Source organism: Natrix helvetica, assembly GCF_964273705.1.
Source record: "Natrix helvetica genome assembly, chromosome: 2".
Lineage (NCBI taxonomy): Eukaryota > Metazoa > Chordata > Lepidosauria > Squamata > Natricidae > Natrix > Natrix helvetica.
Window position 1 is genome coordinate 237,619,119 of NC_138552.1, and position 20,250 is coordinate 237,639,368.

At 38.6% G+C, this 20,250-nt stretch overlaps 1 protein-coding gene across 1 annotated transcript in view; it reads right to left on the reverse strand.

Annotated features, from left to right (window-relative positions):
* GALNT14 (polypeptide N-acetylgalactosaminyltransferase 14) overlaps nucleotides 1–20,250 on the reverse strand; it is a 316,785-nt gene that overhangs the window by 15,977 nt on the left and 280,558 nt on the right. The window contains exons 10-13 of the mRNA XM_081945250.1: nucleotides 17,137–17,263; nucleotides 12,933–13,025; nucleotides 9,470–9,553; nucleotides 7,717–7,861 (exon numbers count right to left, since the gene is read on the reverse strand). Of these exons, the coding sequence (XP_081801376.1) occupies nucleotides 7,717–7,861; nucleotides 9,470–9,553; nucleotides 12,933–13,025; nucleotides 17,137–17,263 (449 nt within the window). The remainder of the gene's footprint in view (nucleotides 1–7,716; nucleotides 7,862–9,469; nucleotides 9,554–12,932; nucleotides 13,026–17,136; nucleotides 17,264–20,250) is intronic.

The window sequence follows — 20,250 nt, forward strand, 5'->3', positions numbered from 1 at the left end:
TATCTTTAAGCCCCCGAATAGGTTGTGGAAACTGATTGTTGAAATTTTGAAAGGGATTGATGTCTTCCTTCTGGATGAATGGCCAGGATAATAAAGAGGTTTCTAACTGGTATCTGTTAAAGAGTACAGTGTTAGGAGCAAAACAAAGGTAAAACAAGGACATGGTGGGTAAAGTCACTTCCACCCTCACCCCCATCCTGCCCTCCTTAGCAAGTAACATCCCTTAAGACGTGATTTCCATATTTCTACCTAGGGTCACCATCTGGGTCACATCTGATTAAATGGCAAGGAAGAGAAAAGGGTGTGATGTCAGGCAAAAACAGACATGCTAAGAAGAGCCAAAGATGATACTTCACATTCATTTCTAGGATTCATTTTGATCCTGAGGAGCAATGACAGGTGTCACCTTGAATGATGTTAGAGCCTTGAAAAATAGTCCCTAGCCTCTGACAGTGTTAATGTAGCTGAATTTTCTGTAGAGAAAATAGTTAGCATGCAAAGTCCCTTCTTGGAGCATGAACCTTCTCACACTTCCTTCTCTTCCTCTATTTTTTCCACACTCAATTTCAGCACTTTCTTTCTTTTTCTTTTTTAACTAGAAACAAGCTTGCCATCTGACAAGGCGAAATGCCTCAGCAACTACACCATGTTCCTCTGCAAATATTCTTTCCACCAGATATACAAAAGGAGTTTTCAAAGCTCCCTTAACACATCTGGTGATGCAGTAAGAGAAGCAGCATTGTCAGGGTATTTCTTTGTATTCTTCATATTCATTTAAACAAAGAATAGAAAAAGGTTAGAGACCAAGACAATCTCTCTGCATTGGCATAGGGAAAATTAAAAAGAGAAGCAAAAATGCTCTTCTGCTAACAGAGGTGCATTCAATACCCCAAGATGCCCTTTTATTATCTGGATTGTACAATGGCAAGAAAAGAAGTATTCAGTTTGTATTTCAACTATTGCTCCCAAAGAAACATTATGCTTCTTAATTGGTAGCTATTCATTTAGATCATGGAGGACAAGCAGTGGTTACTGATGGCTTCTAATTCGACCCACTGTATAAGATAGCTTCATTGTCCTGGAAATGTTGCCTGCACAACAGTGTGCATTCCTGGCAATCCACCATTCAGCTATGTGGGAGTGGGGAAAGATTGGAGAATTGTAGAGAGAAATAAAGCAGCAGATACATTTAAGTGATTCTACTTTTTCTATTTTAATTAATTCAATGGGACCTACCGAAAATCCTTAGCTGCACTATATCCTATGATTCTGTCACAAACTTAATATTGATCTTCATAGACCTTTTGTAGGCATTCAAAGGGCCCCCTGTCAAGCTAATCATTGCAAACATTCTTGCCTGCTGTTATCTCTACATTTTTCTTTGAAACTGCACAGCCAGAAGTTCACTGTTTGAAGGGATGAGAAGGAGTGCAGTTTTCTTGCAAAGGTGCAACCATCTGGGGACAACATTTTCTGCATTCCTTGCCATATAATCCTCCTAGCCCTTTCAAATGCTGAGTGGTGGAATTGGTGGAGTGCAGCTCTTTTGGGGTACGCGTGAGGCAATGACCCCTTCTCTTGGGCCTTCTCCATCTAAATTCCACTCAGGAAAACAACAGGATTGGAAAACCACTAATGTGACAGAAAAGATAGCGAGCTGGAATTAGCTTTTCTGGGCACCTTCTTCCCCTCTTAGATAAATAGAATCTTTGGCTTCCAAATTCTCTAGATGAAGTTTGAAAACAGCCATATGCTTGGGGATGTGTAATAGGATTATCTCTGCTTACAATCATTTATGTGCTCCTTGAAGCATACTATAGAGATACTTGGCACTGGGGAGGCAGCCAATAGTTCTAGAAAAAGGATGAATCTTTCACAAGTTCATATAAAAATATCACACGAACTAAGAGGGTGATGATTCAACCCTGTGACAAGGGATTCTGAGAGGCAGGCTGTGAATACAGGAGGGCAGGAGGGGGAAGGGGGAAAAGGGGGAAAAGGGGTAGAGGAGGAGGAGGAGGAGGAGGAGGAGGAGGAGGAGGAGGAGGAGGAGGAGGAGAGGAGGAGGAGAAGAAGAACAGCAACAACAATAATTAGAGACTGCAGTCCTGCTGGCTTGCAGAATGACAGCTTTTCTCTGAGACCTTATAGAATCATTTCATTGCTGCTGCCACCAATGTGTTGAAGTGTATCCAGGCCTAACAGGCTTCTCATTCCTTTTCTATAGCTTGTCAGGTTTTTTTGGAACTGCTAATGATTAATGGGTTTATAAAATGAATCCCAGATTCAGAAATCTGTTGCAAGAAGGTTACTGCAAACTTTAATATCAGCTGATGCTGTGCTCTAATGGAAAGCCAGTGCATCAGCCAAAGAGTGACATCTTCATTAGACAAAAGCAAGGCAAAATTATGATCAATTATTTACCCTTCAATGCCTCTCTCTGGCAAACTGCTAAATCAATCAATTGCCTTTCACAAATGAGACATAAACAAGGCCAAAGAATGCCAAGCAGTGTGCTCGGTCACGGGAGTCTGCAATCCTATGGAAGAAGAGACTGTGAACCACTTTCTGCAGATGCTAGGAGGCAATTATTTGCTCAGTGGGGAAAAAAAGGACTGTGAGGAATATGATTGATTCTTATTTCACAATGTATTATTGGAGCATTTTTTTCAGGAGGAGAACTGGAGGTAGGCAGAGAAAGGAATTGTTAGGGGACTCTGAGCAAACGGGGTGAAAATTCTTCACAAATAATAAATAATAAATACTCAAACACATAATAAAGCCACTGGCTCAGATGAATCTGAAAAGATATCAGATCCTGTTTGTCTCTTAGGATAGCTACATGCTGAGGCAGCAATAACACAGCAGGGGAGCTCTCCTGCTTTCCCGCCATTTTTTTTTTTCATTTTACTCGGCAAACTTTAATGTTTTGATTTTCCTCATTTTCTCCTCTACCATTTCCTCCACTATACTTTTTAAACCTTTCTTTACTGTTCTGTGGTTGTAATATTTTAAATCACTTAATCCAAATAATGCATGGAATAGAAAAATGAAAACATATTATTCTTAGATAGGCAAACACTCAATACATCAAATTTCACTGGCCTCTCTTTCTCTCTGGATAGCCACCCCCAATTTTCAGATGTGTTGGGACTGTAACTCTCATAATTAGTACCTATTTGTAGGCTGAGTTTTGGATAATTACAGTCTCAACATATCTGGGAAGTGCTTGGTTATGAAAGATTATAGTGGAAGAAACATTAGCACAAACTTGGTCATAGTAGAACAGGAAATTTGTCTACATTTTTCTCAGATACAAGTCACTTCTACTCTCAAAGGCAAACTGTACTTGAAAACTTTAATTGTCTGTCTCTTTCTTCTCATTCATAAATTGTTTCAGGAGATACAATGCAAGCAGTGATACAATACTGACCTATCCTTTGGGGAGTTCTTCACCAGGTCTGTTTTTAAAGAGTTTTGGAATTGATAAAAATATATAAATATGTCAGTTAGATTTCCATGTACCTTTCCATGTAAAGTACACAGTCTGACAGTTCTAATTCAAGCTTGCGCACCTGCCTTATATTCTGAGTTGGTACCTATGGAGAATAGCAAGTTTTTCAAGGACACGGCTCTTCCCAGGGAAGATTCTAAGGATCTACACATCATACTATTATTTCCCTTGGCAATAGAAAATATTTCCTACAAAGTCATTTTTGCAGATACTTTAATTATTAAAAACTGGAAACTGTTTGGAGGGAAGTAATAAAAACTTAAAGCACCCTGTGACTTTTAAAAAGTCGCCATAAAGAGCAAGATCCCTGCTGTATAAGCTATCATTATTTATTTATTAGGCTAATGACTGGCTAATGGCCCCAAAAGAACAAGGGAGATAAAGGCTAAAGTGCTGGAGCAACATATATGGACTTTTCCTCGTGATCCTGCGAATTCTGACCACAGCAAACTAAGTAGGACCATCAGTATTTTAGTCTGAATAGCAGCATATGAAAAAATGTCATTGGCTTTCTGCTTTATATGGAATTTTTTCCTCCTGGACATTCATTAAAACAAGGGGCTCCTTTCCATAAATCAGAAAGATGTTCTTATGGGTCTTTGTTTAATGATGGGTACTGCTGGCAGAAAAAGCTCTAATGTGTAATATTTCTCCCCACCATTAATTTGACTGTGTGTCTGAAACATATTTCCTAATATTATGGAGAGCCTGCAGTTATTTCTACATTGAAAACCATTTAAAAAAATGAACTAGTAAATGTTTTATACTGAAGATATTGTACTGCACTGAAATGAACAGAGTTCATCCGAATTTTACATTTCATTCTTCAGTGACTGCAACAGGATCATATGGATCACCCAGACAAAATATGGGGGAAAAAACTTTTGTCTGTCATATTCCTAGATATACAAAACAATAACTCCTTTCCTGAACTGTTGAAATTTCACAATGAAGGCTCTGTTTTCATGAATAATTGTGAGTCTTTATTTTTGCTAAAGTTGAAGTACATATTCAGCACAGGTAATCCTCAACTTACGACTACAATGAAGCCCAAATTTATATTGCTAAGTGAGACAGCTGTTCAGTGAATTTTGCCCCACTTTATGTCCTTTCTTGCCTTAAGGTCTTAAGTGAATTACTGCATTTGTTAAGCTAGTAACAGGGTTGTTAAGTGAATCCGGTTTCCCCATTGATTTTGCTTGTCAGAAGGTCGCAAAAGGTAATCACATGACCCTGGGATACTGCAGCAGTCATAAAAGTGAGTCAGTTGTCAAACATCTGAATGTAAACCACGTGACTTCAACTCCCAGAATTCCTCCTCTCGCTCTTCATCTTGATGATGTGCGGACAGGCGGGGGAGGGAGCTGGAACCGGTTCTAAATGGCACTGTAGATTTGTGGAACCTCTTTTATAGAAGAGGTCAGAACTGGCAGGAACCCACCCCTGGTGGAGGGGGAAGGCAGAGCATAACTTTGGATGTTCCTGTGGTTGTAAGTGACACCTAATTGTTAATCTGCTCCAAAGAATATTCTCTGATTGACACTGCATATTTTCCTTTTGCTGATTGGGGGAGAACGAGGTAAGCTTCATTAAGCTCCTTTTACTTGAATAGGCAATTTAATATTGATGAAACGCAGAGTATGAACTTCACATATTGCTGCAATTCAGTACTATTTTTTTAGAAATAGGAAAAAGAGTAAATAGGTCTGAAAGATGGGAGAAATTTATAACTCTCTTTTTAGTCCTCCCTTATTTCTGAAGAATTATGGGCCAAAATAGCTTGTTTTCTTCTTCTTTTTTTTAGTAGAAATGGGTTTGGAATGAGCTCCTGTTGAGATTTATGCAGCATATACAGTAAGAGAGAGCCAGTTAGTAAGGGGTTAAAGTGCCGGGAGAGGACTTGTTGTAGCCCATCAGATTCGGACAGTGAGGAGGTTGGGGAGGAACATGGGCCAGTCTGGGGAAGGCTCTGACGAGTGCTCTGCGTTGAAAGCAGAGATGGAGCCAGGGCTGTCTGACAGTTATCAGCTGCCTTCGGAGTCAGACATTAGTGAGGCAGACGAACATCTGGAGCCTGTTCCCAGTGAACAGTTGCCAGATGAAGGGAACAGCTAAGGAACAAGGGTCGACTTGGGAGGAAGGCCACAGATGGACGGTGAATGGCCCCTCATATAGGGAATAAAAGCAGAGTGAAAGATATTGGCCTGGCCATTCTCTAAGCCTGATAAAGGTCAGTAATTGCGAACTATCTTGAAAGCCTGGACTTTGCTGGAGAGGAATTCACTGTAAATGAAATAAAAAGGGATTTGGCTTCGTGGTTCTGGCGAAGCTTAGGTCAGAACAGGACTGAGGAGATTTAGCTTCAAGTCTATCAACTATGGAAGTTTATAAAGAGTGATTTAAGTCAATAAGTGCCAATGAGAACAATCTACCTCAGCTGTCCCCAGTCTTTCCATCTTGGTCGCCCATCCAGCATGGGGGAGGCGGTGTATGAGTGGCAGGTGTTTCCCCGCACACATGGCTCCATTGGTGTGAGCAGGCACATGCCACGCTTTGCACGTGAACGAAGGGCACTAGTGCACAAAGCTCCACTTTCAAGAGCAGAGGGCACTTGAGTGGACAGTGCTTGTGCTCGTGCGTGAAGCTCCTCTTGCATGAGTGGAGCATTGCACATGAGCACAAGCATTCTTCACTCAAGCGCCCTCCACTCGAATGAGTGGTGCTTTGTGCACGTGCTTGCTCATTGCTTGTGCAACCCAGTTTCAAACAGGCCACTGCTCAGTATTGGGCCATGGCCCAGGTGTTGGGGATCCCTGATCTATCTCAATGATTGTTGTGGGGGGAATTGTTAATGTTATGTACTGAACTTTGAGCCCCTGGAAGAAAAGTAGAATACAAATCTAAGTGACAAATAATACAGGACTTTTTTGCTGGAAAGACTGCAATCCCTTACAGCTAAGGAACTCAAGATTCTGTGCAACCCAAGCAAAACTGCCAATGTAGATGTTTGTTTTTGAAAAGGAACAGATTAGTAAATAATGTCCCTGGCTTCATGGGAAGACTTAATCACAAGGCAACTTCTTTATACACAAACTGATCTGCAGACGATAATGTTACATTCCAGAAAAATACTAGCAATGTAATATTTGTCGGGGATCTGACAGCTTACAGACATATCTTGTCTTGTGGAAGAATCTTTTATACATAAATATTTTATAACTTAGCTCCCAAGTAGGAAATCAGCTCATACCAGTTCTTCTAATCTGAATCGAAGAAAACAAATGTACTATTCCAAAAAGCAATTAAAACCCCGATTATCTAAACATTATCCAAGGTAAACAGCACTCTGCTTATAAATAATCAGCCTCTCAATAACAAGCTTATAAGCACAAGATTTCTATGAGCAAGGAGTGTTAGCAAAGAGAAGACTTTTAAAAAATATACACATTTATATAACTGTCTTAAGATATTTCATGAAATATATGTACTTACTATTTTTTTCCATGCATATTTGTTTTCTCCAGTCTGGCCTCCTGGAAATGTGTTGGGATAGATTGGCTGGGAAGTTTGGAAGTTGTAGTACAAGTACATTTCTTTTTTTGCTGCTATCAGTAAAATTGAAGTATGTTGGGTTTCAGAAGTTTTGTTTATAATGCTTCTGAAAACTAGAGCTTATAACAAAGGGTGCTTGTATAGTGCAGGCTGGTCATCTTGGGTTTCAAAGATGTACCTTCTTATCCAACATATATATATCATGGAGGTCTTTGTTACATGTTAAGCTCATGGGACAAAGTTTTTTTTTTTTTTGTAGTGACACTGCTATTTGCATTCCATCACTACTTAGGCAATGAAAAAAATCCAATTTGTTTATGCCATCATTTTGCTGATGTCTCTTCTTTGATACTGTGATACTTCAATACCAAACATCATTGATGTTTTAGAACTTTTAATGCTATTTTTTTCTTGAGTGCCAAAACCCACCAGTGGGTTTTGTTAATTGTTAATTAATTAATTGTCTTGTTAATTTGTTAATTGAGCATCCAGCTTTAATCATCTTTCCAGCCTTAGTTTTATAGTTTACCATCAGCAGATAAGAGTTTTAGCCACCTACACAATATCATAGTTGAGATAAGGATAATTGTAAACCCTATGAATGAAGCTTTATGTTCCCTTTCAACCTGCTACATGTTAAGAGAAATTACCTGTGCCGCTGCTGCTGCACCTTTGCTGGTGATGCAGGGGTTTAAGATCACCATTGGGAACTCCTGTCCTTCATTTTTCTGGGACTCCAGACACCTCTGTCTCTGCCGAATCATTCCTGTCTGGTACAGTGATTCCTCAGGTATTCTAAGAAAAGAGAAAAAGCTGAAAGATTAATAATATATTAAATAATTAACGATATCCATTCTGCATGTGTAAGATGAATAGAGTGCATCATTGATTTTTGAAGTAAGGCCCAGAATAAGGGCTATTAGTTTTCATCTCTAGCAGGCAGTTCTACATTGTAGTTGCTGACAATATAGGAGAGCCAATGCAGTAAAGCAAATGACTGCTGAATTTGATCTACAGAAAACTGATATCAGTGTCCTTTTCTGTTCCTTTTGGTACAATTTGATCAAAAATTGGCATAAAATATTTTAAAATAAACAAACAACCACCACCAATTATCATTATGGGAGATGTTCCATTTGCCTTGTTTTTTATTCCATTATGCTGTTTACTATCAACACATCCAATAGGCTCTTTAGAGGAGAGACAGGATAAAAATGTGATTCTGCTAGAAATAATAGTTTTTCAAAAACATGTCAAATTTCAAACGTGGGAAACTTTTGGAAAAGTATTTTGAATGTAAAGGGTTAGACTAAAAAAAAAACCGAAGTGATAAGCCTGAATAATTGTATTAGTGCTGATATTTTAAGCCTTTTCAAGAATGTTTTTTTTAAAGTTAAATTAGTAAAAATAAACTTATAACCTAGCTAAAAAAACCTCACTAGTTAAAATTAGTTAAATTAGTTTAAATAAATAAATGTATAATGATTAATTCTGAAAAGAAGAAAAAATATAATACAGCAATAATCAATGCAGGTTGTCCTTAACTTACAATCACAATTAAATGCAAAATTTCTATTGCTAAGTGAAACATTTGTTAAATGAGTTTTGCCCTGTTTTAGGATTTTTCTTGACACTGTGTTTAAGTGAATTACTGAAATTGTTCAGTTACTAGCACAGTTATTAAGTGAATCTGGCTTCCCCATTGACTTTGCTTGTCACAAGGTCGCAAAAGAAAATCACATGACCCTGGGACACCACAATCATCATAAATATGAACCAGTTGCTAAGCATCTGACTTTTGATCATGTGACCATGGGGATGCTGCAAAGGTCAAAAATGTGTAACTTTCAACGGTCTCTGAATGAACAGTTGTAAGTTGAGGGTTATCTGCAAAGCTTACTTCTAAAAAATGTGCATAGTGGGTCAGACTTAAAGTCATCATGCAAGGCAAGAATGAGTATGTGGTTCAGGGGTGGGTTCCTACCAGTGTTGCTACTGGTTTGCTGCCCGCACATACGCAGTTCACTGCACATGCGCGAAGAACAAGAAAATCTACTAAAAACATGCCGGCAATGGCAGCAGCAACCAGGGAACCAGTTTGGGGGCATGGCCAGCCTGGGTCACGGCCGGTTCTGCGACCCAGACAGAATTACCACTACTGCCCAAACCGGTGTGAACCGGTAGTAACCCACCTCTGACGTGGTTGTCTTCCAGTTGTAGTACTCCAACTCCTATAATCCTTAGCTAACCTGGCTAAGACGAGGAATGATGAGAATTTACACTGAAGAATCTGGAAGGACATACTATTCATACTAGCTGAAAAATAAAATAAAGTTTGTAAAAATTCATTCATGTAACAAGTAACAGACACTAAACAATTTTTTTTTTAAAAAAAAGTAGTACCTAAGCTCTGGATAGACATTTTCCAAATACCACTTGAATGTGTGACATTTCAAGGTCTTTCTCAGTTCCACTCTGCTTTGAATGCTGTTAAAAAGAGCATATTGGAAAATATAGTTATGGCAGTGCATCTGGTGACTCCTTTAAAGGGAGTCAAGTTTTAATGGGTCAGAAAAAAAAATAGATTCCATTATAAATGAATGGAATCACAAAATAGAAGAATAATGTAGAAGCCACCCTCCCCCGCCATCTCTTATATTTATTTCTAATGGTAATCACACATTGCACTGAGCCACCATTTTGTGTTAAGTTAAAAATGTTGTGTGACCCCAGCCCTTGTGGTTTCTATCACCAATTTATGGCTTAGTGTTATGCATGAGTCAAGATGCTCTGGTTTTGCTCAGTAATGCAGTTAAAACAAATCCTGGCATAGCAGAATTAACAAATGCAATACTGTATGTCCAATATTAACACATAAAGTAAAAGAAATAATCAACCTTAAAATAATGTTAAAATGCAATTAATGTAGTCCTACAGTCTGTTTCATGAAAGATTAATAAGGCAAAATACAGCATGCAAGGTCTTTTCTTGTATGTCGTTCTAATTTTCATTCTTAGCATAAAAAGGATAGAAATATATTGACTCTTCTAGCTAGATATTTATGCAAATGGATTCAGCTAATGCACAGAAAGCTTCAACTTCTCAAAGAAATGTAGTAAATTATTTTATGACCTAACTGCTTTACAGTTCAGAAAATTAACTAACTCTCTGACAGTAGTAGTACTGCCAAAATGATGCTGTGCTTACTTTAATATGTAACTGTACTGACTTTCCAAAAGAGTTAATCAAGGATGTTAATTAAACTCAGCTGGCAATCCCCAGCAATTAGTGTACAGTTGGTTTTATTTTTGGTCTTTTTGGTTTCTTTTCCCTCTGAATATCTGTGCTAGATGTACATAACCCTTGCTGGCTGACCTCCTCTCTGATGATATGAGGGTTTATTTTAGCTATCTGGTTATTTTTTTATTTACTTGTTAGACTTTTTTTCTTTTGCCAACTTGAGTCCATCTCTGAATGCTATTAATTTTCTGTTAATTCTATAGCTCATATCAACTTCCGTCCCTATGAGGGACACTATGTAAAAAACAGCAAGACAAAACCATATCTCATTCTTCTCTTAGCTATTTTCCAGGCTATTCTTCTCTTAGCTATTTTCCAATTTGCAGGACTGGGAGATCACAGGACAAAAGATTAGAAGTGTTTTCCTCATTCGGGCACAATCTGATTTGAAAACAACTATATGATCTGAGTTCTTCTGAGGAGACCCTTTCTACTATAGTACTAATACACAAAATTTTACAGTTGTACCCCAACTGTGAAATATCTTATTCAGGAAGGTTAGATTAGTTCCAAGTAGAAAGAAACAATTTTTGATTAAATCTGGGCCTACATATATGGGTAGGGTGATTGAGTAGCTGAAATTGAAGTAGACATGGACATAGGATTATATATTTTTATTACTAAAGCAGTTATGAGTCAGGACTGGAACCACAGGGAAATGGATTAATTTGTTCACTTTATGGTATGATAAAATTCCCACAAATGTTTTTGGCCTTGACAATTTTCTCTAAGGTAGCAGTGCTGCATGCATCTAACAGTGGCATATGTGAAAGGAAGGCATTTTTGTGTACATATATATTAACTTGAATGAGAATCATATATCTAATTGATGCTATACACATTGCTCAAAGTCCAATCCCCAAATTGAGATGACATAAAGAAAACAAGCAAAAATACGAAAAACAAAAGAATTCTGGCAAAGAAAGTGATGCATTGGATTTGACTTTCCCCTTTAATATATAATCAGAGCAGATGGAAACACTTAGTTGACCTTGGTTGATCTCAAAAAAGCTAAGCAAAGTCAGTCCTAATACTTAAGACAGGATGCCTTGAGGAAATCCTAAGGCGATAGACTGTAGATTGGGACAAAAAACAAATCCTGAAAGAAAGCAAACACTAGTTTTGTATGGATGCCAAGAAAATGATGCACCCCTGTCTACATTTAAACTCTCCTCCAGGGAATCTTTACTGTTCTTTTTCTCCAGATATATAACTGGAGCTGTTGCTAACTGCTTGATCAGGGATATGTGCAAATCTAGCTGAACTGAAGTAATTACAATGTATGCTGCATTATTACAAGTGATAGGAAAGATTTCATCTGACACAGAACAAAGGTCCCTGAACATTAGGCAGTAGCACGAACAAGATATACAGATGACCTGCACCTTCCTATCACCTGAGCAGATTATACAGTTATAAAACAACCTAAAGCACTGGATAAAGGAGCAAGGAAAAGGAAAAGAAAAAAAGGAGCTGGGAATGGCAGGTGAAAATAGAATAAATTTCCTCACCAGTTCTGAGCCAATGTTAAAATGTAACTCAGTGCTGCTTTGGGGCAAATATGAAAACAAGGATTCAGTTGTCTGGCTCATATATCACACTAGCTGAATACCCATGTTCCAATACGGAACTTTGTGATCGGGCTTGATAAATCAACACTTACAGCTTGAAAATTAATGAATAGTTACGATCAGCCTCTCCTCTCCCCTTCTCTCCCTCAGGCTTGCCCCCAGAAGCCTCCTCTATCTTCTTTCCCTCAGGATGGCCCCATTGTTCCTCTCCAAACTCCTAGCCCGCAGGCTGGATGAGGCACATGCTGGCCACACCCAAGTGGCAGTTGGAACAGAGATCTTTTTAGGTGGGGAGGGAGGAGCAGAACTCCTTAGCATCAGAGCATATTAATAATAATGTAAGGAATACTAATGACCTGAGGGTTGTTTAAAAAAATCCTTTCTAAGTGAGCACCTAGAAGCTAAGAGGAACATTTGTGCCACATTTCAAGTTTGTAGGCTTTATGGTTCTGAAGATTTCATGATTGCGGTGTGAGTGGTTTTTGCTTTTATATATAGATATATATTGTATGGATTCATGCTTTTTTTTTTTTTTGCAGGAGGAAGTGTTTGTTTATTTGCTTCTGCTCTGGAGTAGTGTTTATTCACAGGACTAACTCATTAGTAAGGCTAGCTGATTCTGCTTCTCCTGGACCAATAGGACAGCTATGAAAAGGAGAAATCACCTTGGAATTTATCTGAGACAATTTCAAACATGAGAAATGAGGAGCAGACAAACCCATTTATTTTCATTCATGAACAAACTAATATTTCAAATGGGCTTTTATATAAGCTCTCATTCCCCTTCACATCTCCACAAATAACAACTAGGACTTTATACTTATATCCTTGCAGCATCTGTTTACTATTAACATCTAATTAACTGTTCCCAGAGAAAGAAAAAGCACACATCCCAACAGCTGGACGATGCTCCAATAAAACAATAATGAGGTTCTACCATATCAAGCAATTGAGTCTCTTTCTGTTTTCCTTCACTGCCAGAGGGGGCCACTTACTCTCCATATGGTCTCCCTTGAGCTGCAGGCCGGGCTGCGTAATAGTATTGCTTAAATTCATCCATCCACACTTCTGCCGTGCGCTTGGTGTTTCTAAGGAAAGACATTTTTAAAACAAAGGAGAAACAACAAGGAAAGCTTGCATGAAAGAGTTTGAATTTAATGCTTCTCATTAAAAAAAAACAGCAAGGATAAGGGAGAAGGAAAGCAGCAGTTCATTTTCGTGAGAGATCTAGGTGAAAAAAAAAAAGACCAGTGACAGAATTCAGTTCTTAAAGATTGTTTCACATATTATATTTCCTCAGAAGTAGATTATAAACACATTTGTCCCACAACCAACCAGAAACAGTAATGAAGCTTCCATTATATGTAAACTGGAAACTATAGTAACCCATGTCCAAATGCAGGTAGTCCTTGACTTACGACCACAACTGAACACAAAATTTCTGTGGTTAAATGAGACGTTTGTTAAGTGAGTTTTATGACCTTTATGGAATCTGACTTCCCCATTGCCTTTTCTTGTCAGAAGGTTGCAAAAGGTGATCACATGACCTTGGGACACAGCAACGGTCATAAGTATGAACCAATTGCCAAGCATCTGAATTTTGATTATATGATTGTGGGGATGCTACAAAGGTTGTAACTGTGAAAAATGGTCATAAGTCACTTGTTCAATTCCATTGTAACTTTGAACAGTCACTAAATGAACTGCTGTAAGTTGAGGCCTACCATTCAGAAATGGTTAGATTTCTTGCACCTTTCTAATTGTTTCCCCAATTGTAATACAGGAAAAGTGAAAACTTAGCAAACAGGATGTTTGTAGGTACGTGGAATAAATAGCTGTCCTAAGAACCTACCTAATGCAGAATGTACAGATGTGATGAATTACAAGCCTGAAATATCCATCTGTCTGTCTATAACAAGCTAGGTTAAGGCATCAGAATGCCAAAAATATTACAGGTACCTTTGCAATATTTATTTGGTTCTGAATCCAGGTTTATCAGATAGTAAATTAAGATTCACACGAAGGCAGTGCATAATAACTTCATGGCTTATTTGATTGAGAAATCCTCAGTTTAGTTATATAATTTCTTTTCATATAGATAACTATAAAAATATATCAGAAAAATGGATTCATTAGAAAGAAATGGGGCTGTTTAAACTGGTAGAAAAAGACTGCCTTACTGGTATTTATTAAAGGGCTGATGATGATTTAGATCTGATTTAGAACAGATTCTTTCAGCTGTGTGGGAATGGAATTGAGACCTCTACTTTAATGGTAATCATTAAAGTAACCATATGTATTTCTAAGGTTGATTGACTGCAGTAGAAGTTTTCCATATAAAGGCCTGATAGAAGGCCTTAGTGTAATATAATGCAGGAAGACGGTATTTTGCATTTTATCAGCAGAAGGTAACACTAATTCAATTTTTATTACAGTTAGTTCAGTATATTGGCTAGATAATTTTCATGCCTTGCACAGGCCTAGAAAAGGAATCCCCAGATTTTGGCAGAAAGCAGTGTAATAGATAAACAACAGAATAAATATTCTCATTCCACACACTCAAGAATTGCAAAAAGGGTAGGTTTTTCAATGCATATATTAACAAATAGATATAATTGGTGGGTTTCTATCAATCTCTCTCCCTGCTCTTTAAGAATATCCCAATATCTGGAGTGTCGCTTTGCAAAAAGATTAGTGAATGATGTATGAATTTTGCACTCAGAAATATTGTTCCTCTGAAGAGCAACCTTGACATACTTGAATTGGTGTCTAGCAGCTGATAGAGATATATGAAATAGTATATGGAATCTAAGAGTTGCGTCTCCTAGATCTTCACTGGGATGAATTCATTATTCATTCTGTCTCCTGTTTGTTTCTCCCACCCCACTTGCTCTCCAAGGTTCACCTTATTCATTTAAAGTTTGATCAAGGTCTATTCAAGTAGGCTACATTCCCTCTTCCCTTTGCAATTTCTTTTCATCTGCTCTGCTGCTTTGATTAACTATCCATAAGCAGACTTGCAATCCTAAAATGTGAAGCTGATCAGAGAACTTGCTGAGAAGTGTAACTTCTAAAAAAAGAGAGAAAAATAATCCGATATACATCTGTAGCTCCACTGTAGCAATGGAATGCCACTGTTCAAAATGAATGCCATATATTTGCAGAAACAAACAAGAAAGTTGACAACTATATTTTGCACAAATGTCCTGAAATGTTCATACTACCTGGAGATGGTATTTCTATTACCTCTAAATATTCATGCACTGTTGTAGTATTTTTGAATAACACCAAAATAACCAATATTGTTCTGCACCACAAGGCTCCAAAGTGAAGTTAATGTGTTTAGGGAGCCCAGTGATGCTGCTTTTGCATATGCATTTTCTTATCGCAGCTGCACTTTTGCAGATATTATTTTACATGCACATGCCTGAATATTTGGAGCTCTTTTTAAACACAGAGACAGATCTTCTGGTAATCCGAGTGGAGAACCAACTCAGCAACTATCCCCTATGACTCTACTCAGTGCCCTTGAATAATTGAATTCGGTGATGAAAATTTAAAAATAAATAAAAAAGGTTATATTAGGCCTGATGTTAATAGCAGTGAGGTTAGACTTTTCCAGTGCATGGCATGTATTTAGTTTCAACCTCTTTAGCATAAATCAAAGCAGCCATGATTAGAAAATATAGCACATGTCCACTGAGCACCATGGCATTACAATACATTCAGATATTCTATGAAGGAAGGAAATCCCTTGGGAGACTCTGCCTACATCTCATTTTAAAGGTACCACTTAGATTGACCTAAGAATAGCCATCATGATCATGTATATTCATGATGGGATTTGAGAACAAATTCTAACCCTCGGGGTGAAGAGTGATTTGAAAAGTTTGCACACACACATGCACACTTGCGATTGTTCATGGCTGCACAGGTGGCATGCAGAGTCCTCTCTGCGGGCACGTGAGCTGTCACCCCAGCTCAGCTTCACCGCGCATGAGTGCATGCCTCCCATCAGCCAGCTGGTTTTCAGGTCTCTGCCGTGCATGCACGTGGGTAGGGGCACAGGCAGCAGATGCATGCGCATGCATGGCGGCATGGTGCATGTGGGGGATTGTGCACGCATGCAGAGGTGGGAGAAGCGCACACACATGCAAACGGAAGACTACATGCTCATGTGCAAAGGGTGGGGCACATGCAAGGGGTCACGTGTGCATGCATGGGGGTGGGGACACACACGCATTGCTTTATGGGTATGCATGCATGAGTTTGCTGTTGTGTGCTCACGCATGCACTTTTGGCACATGGCAACAAAAAGATTAGCACACTGATGTATATAATGTACAATCATAATTTCATTGGCATTCTTAGCAAATATTTTACAAATTAGATTCCTCCAAACTCTGAGCACATCAACGGTACTCACAAGTAGCTGTGTTTTGAAGCCTTGCTGAGGGACAATTTTCATATTAAGAAAATTGGCAGTATCGTAGCCAATGAGGTTTATCCGAGGTGCGATTATTGTTAATTGAAAACGTAATCCTTTCATATTAAGAAAGTAGCATTGACACTCCCATTCTATTCTCCTCAGTAGTTCTCCTCTTTAGAACTTCCACTATTTCCTTACAAGCTATTTTGCAATTCTTCATTCTTCCTGATGTGCTAGTTAAGCTACAGACAGTCCTCAACTTACAACAACAATTGAGCCTAAAATTTCTGTTACTAAGTGAGACAGTTGTTAAGTGAATTTTGCCCCATTTTACAGCTTTTCTTGCCATTGTTGTTAAATGAATCACTGCAATTGTTAAATTAGTAACACGGTTGTTAAATTAATCTGGCTTTCCCCATCGATTTTGCTTGTCAGAAGGTCGCTAAATGTAATCGCGTGTTCAAGGACACAGTAACAGTCATAAATGTGAGTCAATTGCCAAGCACCTGAACCCTGATCACATAACCACGAGGATGCTGCATGTCATAAGTATGAAAAGCGGCTGTAAGTAACTTTTCTCAGTGATGTAACTTTGAATGTTCACTAAACGAACTGTTGCAAGTGAAGAATTATCTCTACAGCAATAAACCCATACTTTTACACATCCCACATTGGGTTGTGAGCTTAGGCCATGTGACCTTCTGTATAATTTATTTCACTTTCAGTGAGAAATATGGGAAAAGGAAAAAAAAAACACCATCCAAACCTACTTTATATAAGTGTTGGCATTTCCTTCTGGGAAGATGTAAGGATGCTTCTTCCGGAAGACATGGCCAACTCGACTGCAGGGGATGATTTCCAAGCTCCCGCCGCACATCCACACTCGGAAAGAGATTTCTATGAAAGACAGGCTCAACTTCAGGTTTTCTAAAGTCCAGGACCAGATGGGATTTTGGCTTATCCTTAACTTTTTCTTTTCTCACACCAAACCGTGCAAACCCATTATTGTCAGCGAGAACTTTTCTGGGCATTCTGCCGTCTTAAGTACTTTTCAAAGCTCTTTACTGCCAGCCTGATATTTATTCATTTGAACTCTCCATATAACATTGAAAAACGATGATACCCAGAGTGAGTTTATAAGCAGGCCCCTTAGTTTAATTCTCAAGAGGAACATGCTAATTTTGAATTCTAGTAATTATTGTGTAATACAATAACAATAACTGTGCCCTTCGTGGCAAATCCTGATTTTTCTATGTAGCAAGTTGTGGGGGGGGGGGGGGGAGGAAGATAATCAAACAAGGAGGCAAAATGAATATAATTGTAACAACGAGATCTAGTGGGGAAAATGCCAATAAAAAGATGCCAAATTATCAAATCCTGCTTACTTTTGTCAAGGGCAGAAGGAGGAATTGTAAAAAAATAATTTTGCTGATGAATATTGGACATCAGGTCAGAATTTATGAATAAGAAACTGACACAAACTAGAAGCAGGCCAGCCCATCCAATTCTTTCCTCCAGTGTGAAGACAATTGCCATAAGGATGTACTTAGTTTTTGGTTAAAGCAGTAAGAAGGCCCATTGTATGTCAATGACATAATGTCATTATGTATCAAAGTACGCAATGACATTATGGAAATAAAGCTGTTTCACTTAAATAGCCCACACTTAACAGCTAAGTCAGAGTCTGGCTCTGTTTCAAAAGGTACTTCCCCATTGTGAAATCTATGAGGTTTCAAATTTTGCTGCAGGTTAAAAATCTGTCTTAGTGTTGCCTGTGTGGCTGTTGACAAAGCCCAGAAGAGAAAGTACCTCTCTATACATTAAATGCCGATCTCAAGTAGTTTTATTTGAATAGAAATATTATGCATCTCATCATGGTGGGAAGACAAATTGAACAAATAATAAATATAATAATAATGACTGTGACTAAGTAACCTTCATGTCTTTTCAACCTGTCATCCCAGTACCAATTATGAAGCAGCATAATGTAATAACTATATTCCTTATCTTTAACTGCTTGTGGCTTGTCTTTCAAATAGAGGATGACTTTAAAGAAAAGATTCATCCTCTGTAAATTAGGATGCAGGATTTATCAGTATAGTTATTAAATCTGAAGGAGAACATGTGCCATCGAGTTGGTGCTGATTTTTAGCAACCAGACAATCCTTCTCCAGGTTGATCTGTCTCTAAGTTGGTCCTTCAGATTTTCCAACAGCGTGACTATTACCAAAATCACCGAGTTCAGACAACTTACTGATGGTCATCCTATTTCTTTTCTTCTACCTTTCTCAATCCTCTCCAATACAGAAGCTGAAAATTGTCAATATCTTTTTCTGTCTTATTCAGATAGGAAACTTGAATTCTCTTATTATAGGTTTTTGCTTTAGAAGCCTTCAGCAGAATAATAATAACAGAAGCCTTCAGCAGAATAATGTCTTCTATTATTATTTTTTTCAAAAAAGGGATATATTTTACTTTTTCAGATTTGTAGAGTAGAATAGAGTACAGTAGAATAGAGTAGAATAGAATAGAATAGAATAGAATAGGTTTATTGGTCAAGTGTGATTGGACACACCAGGAATTTGTCTCTACTACATAAGCTCTCAGTGTGCATGCAAGCAACAAGTGATAAATCATGATCATAATCATAAAATACAACCATTGCTTTGCATTGTTGCCCAAGCATGTTATCCGTAAACATGTTCTTCCTGCGTGACGTCAGCAAACTTTCATTTTTCTTTTTCAGGCTAGCTATTGGGCCAATTCCATTACAAAACACACAGAGCCATTTTAGCACTGATATTTTTGGAACTGCTTGATTATATGACCTTGATTTACTTGGTGAGAGGAAATTTCAGTGGAAAATTCAACAAGAAGCAGCATGGCCCACAACTATTTGTATATACAATCCCTACTTATTAAGAAAGAAAAGGTACAGTACTGTATAATGACATACTAATTTGCAAAGCTTCAAGGGGAGAGGGATGAGATTGCCACAGAAGAGGAGCATCTGTTTCACTGGCTCACTAAGCTATTGCATCTCTGAAGACAAGGATTATTTTTCCTTACTAGCCATACTCCCTTGAGGTATCAAAGTATTAGTGCCAGCGTAAGATCTGTTTCTCTGCTATCTCTGTGCCTCCCTTCCTTTGTCAAAACTGTAGCACTGTTAGCTTCCTCTGCTTGTAGCATTGTTGAAGCCACTAATAAAAGCAGCAATAAAACCCACACAATTTAATCAACCCTTCTAGGCAGGCACAACAGCAGCCAATGTCACTACCTTTCCCCTTCAACAATCTGGAAATTTGTCATATGGCTAATCCAAGATCGCAAGTTGCTAGTACCACTTTTTAATGTTTGTGTTACCCAAAACCCACTAATAGGCATGGTGACTATATATTAGCACCACCATGGAGTACAGGCAGAACTAGGTATAGTAAGCAGCAGCTGGTTGGCCTAGACCTGTAATGGCGAACCTATGGCACGCGTGCCACAGGTGGCACACGGAGCCATTTATTAGGGCATGCCAGGCATTGCCCTATTAGCTCCAGTGCGTATGCATGCACTGGCCAGCTGACTTCAGCATTCTTTTTCAGCCATATTTTGGCCCTCTGGACCAAAAACTTCTGGTTCGCCCATAGGGTCATTTTTCGCCCTGTGGAGGCTTCCCTGAAGCCTCTGCAGCCCAAAAAATGGTCCTATGGAAAACCTTGGAATTTGGAAACGGTGATTTCCAGTTTGCCTATAGGGCTGTTTTTTGCCCTCCAGGGCCTTCAGGGAAGCCTCCGAAAGGCCTCCGGGGTGGGGGAGGCTGTTTTCACCTTCCCCAGGCTCCTAGAAATCTCTGAGCTTGGGGAAGGTGACAAAAGCATGGCAAAAGCGGG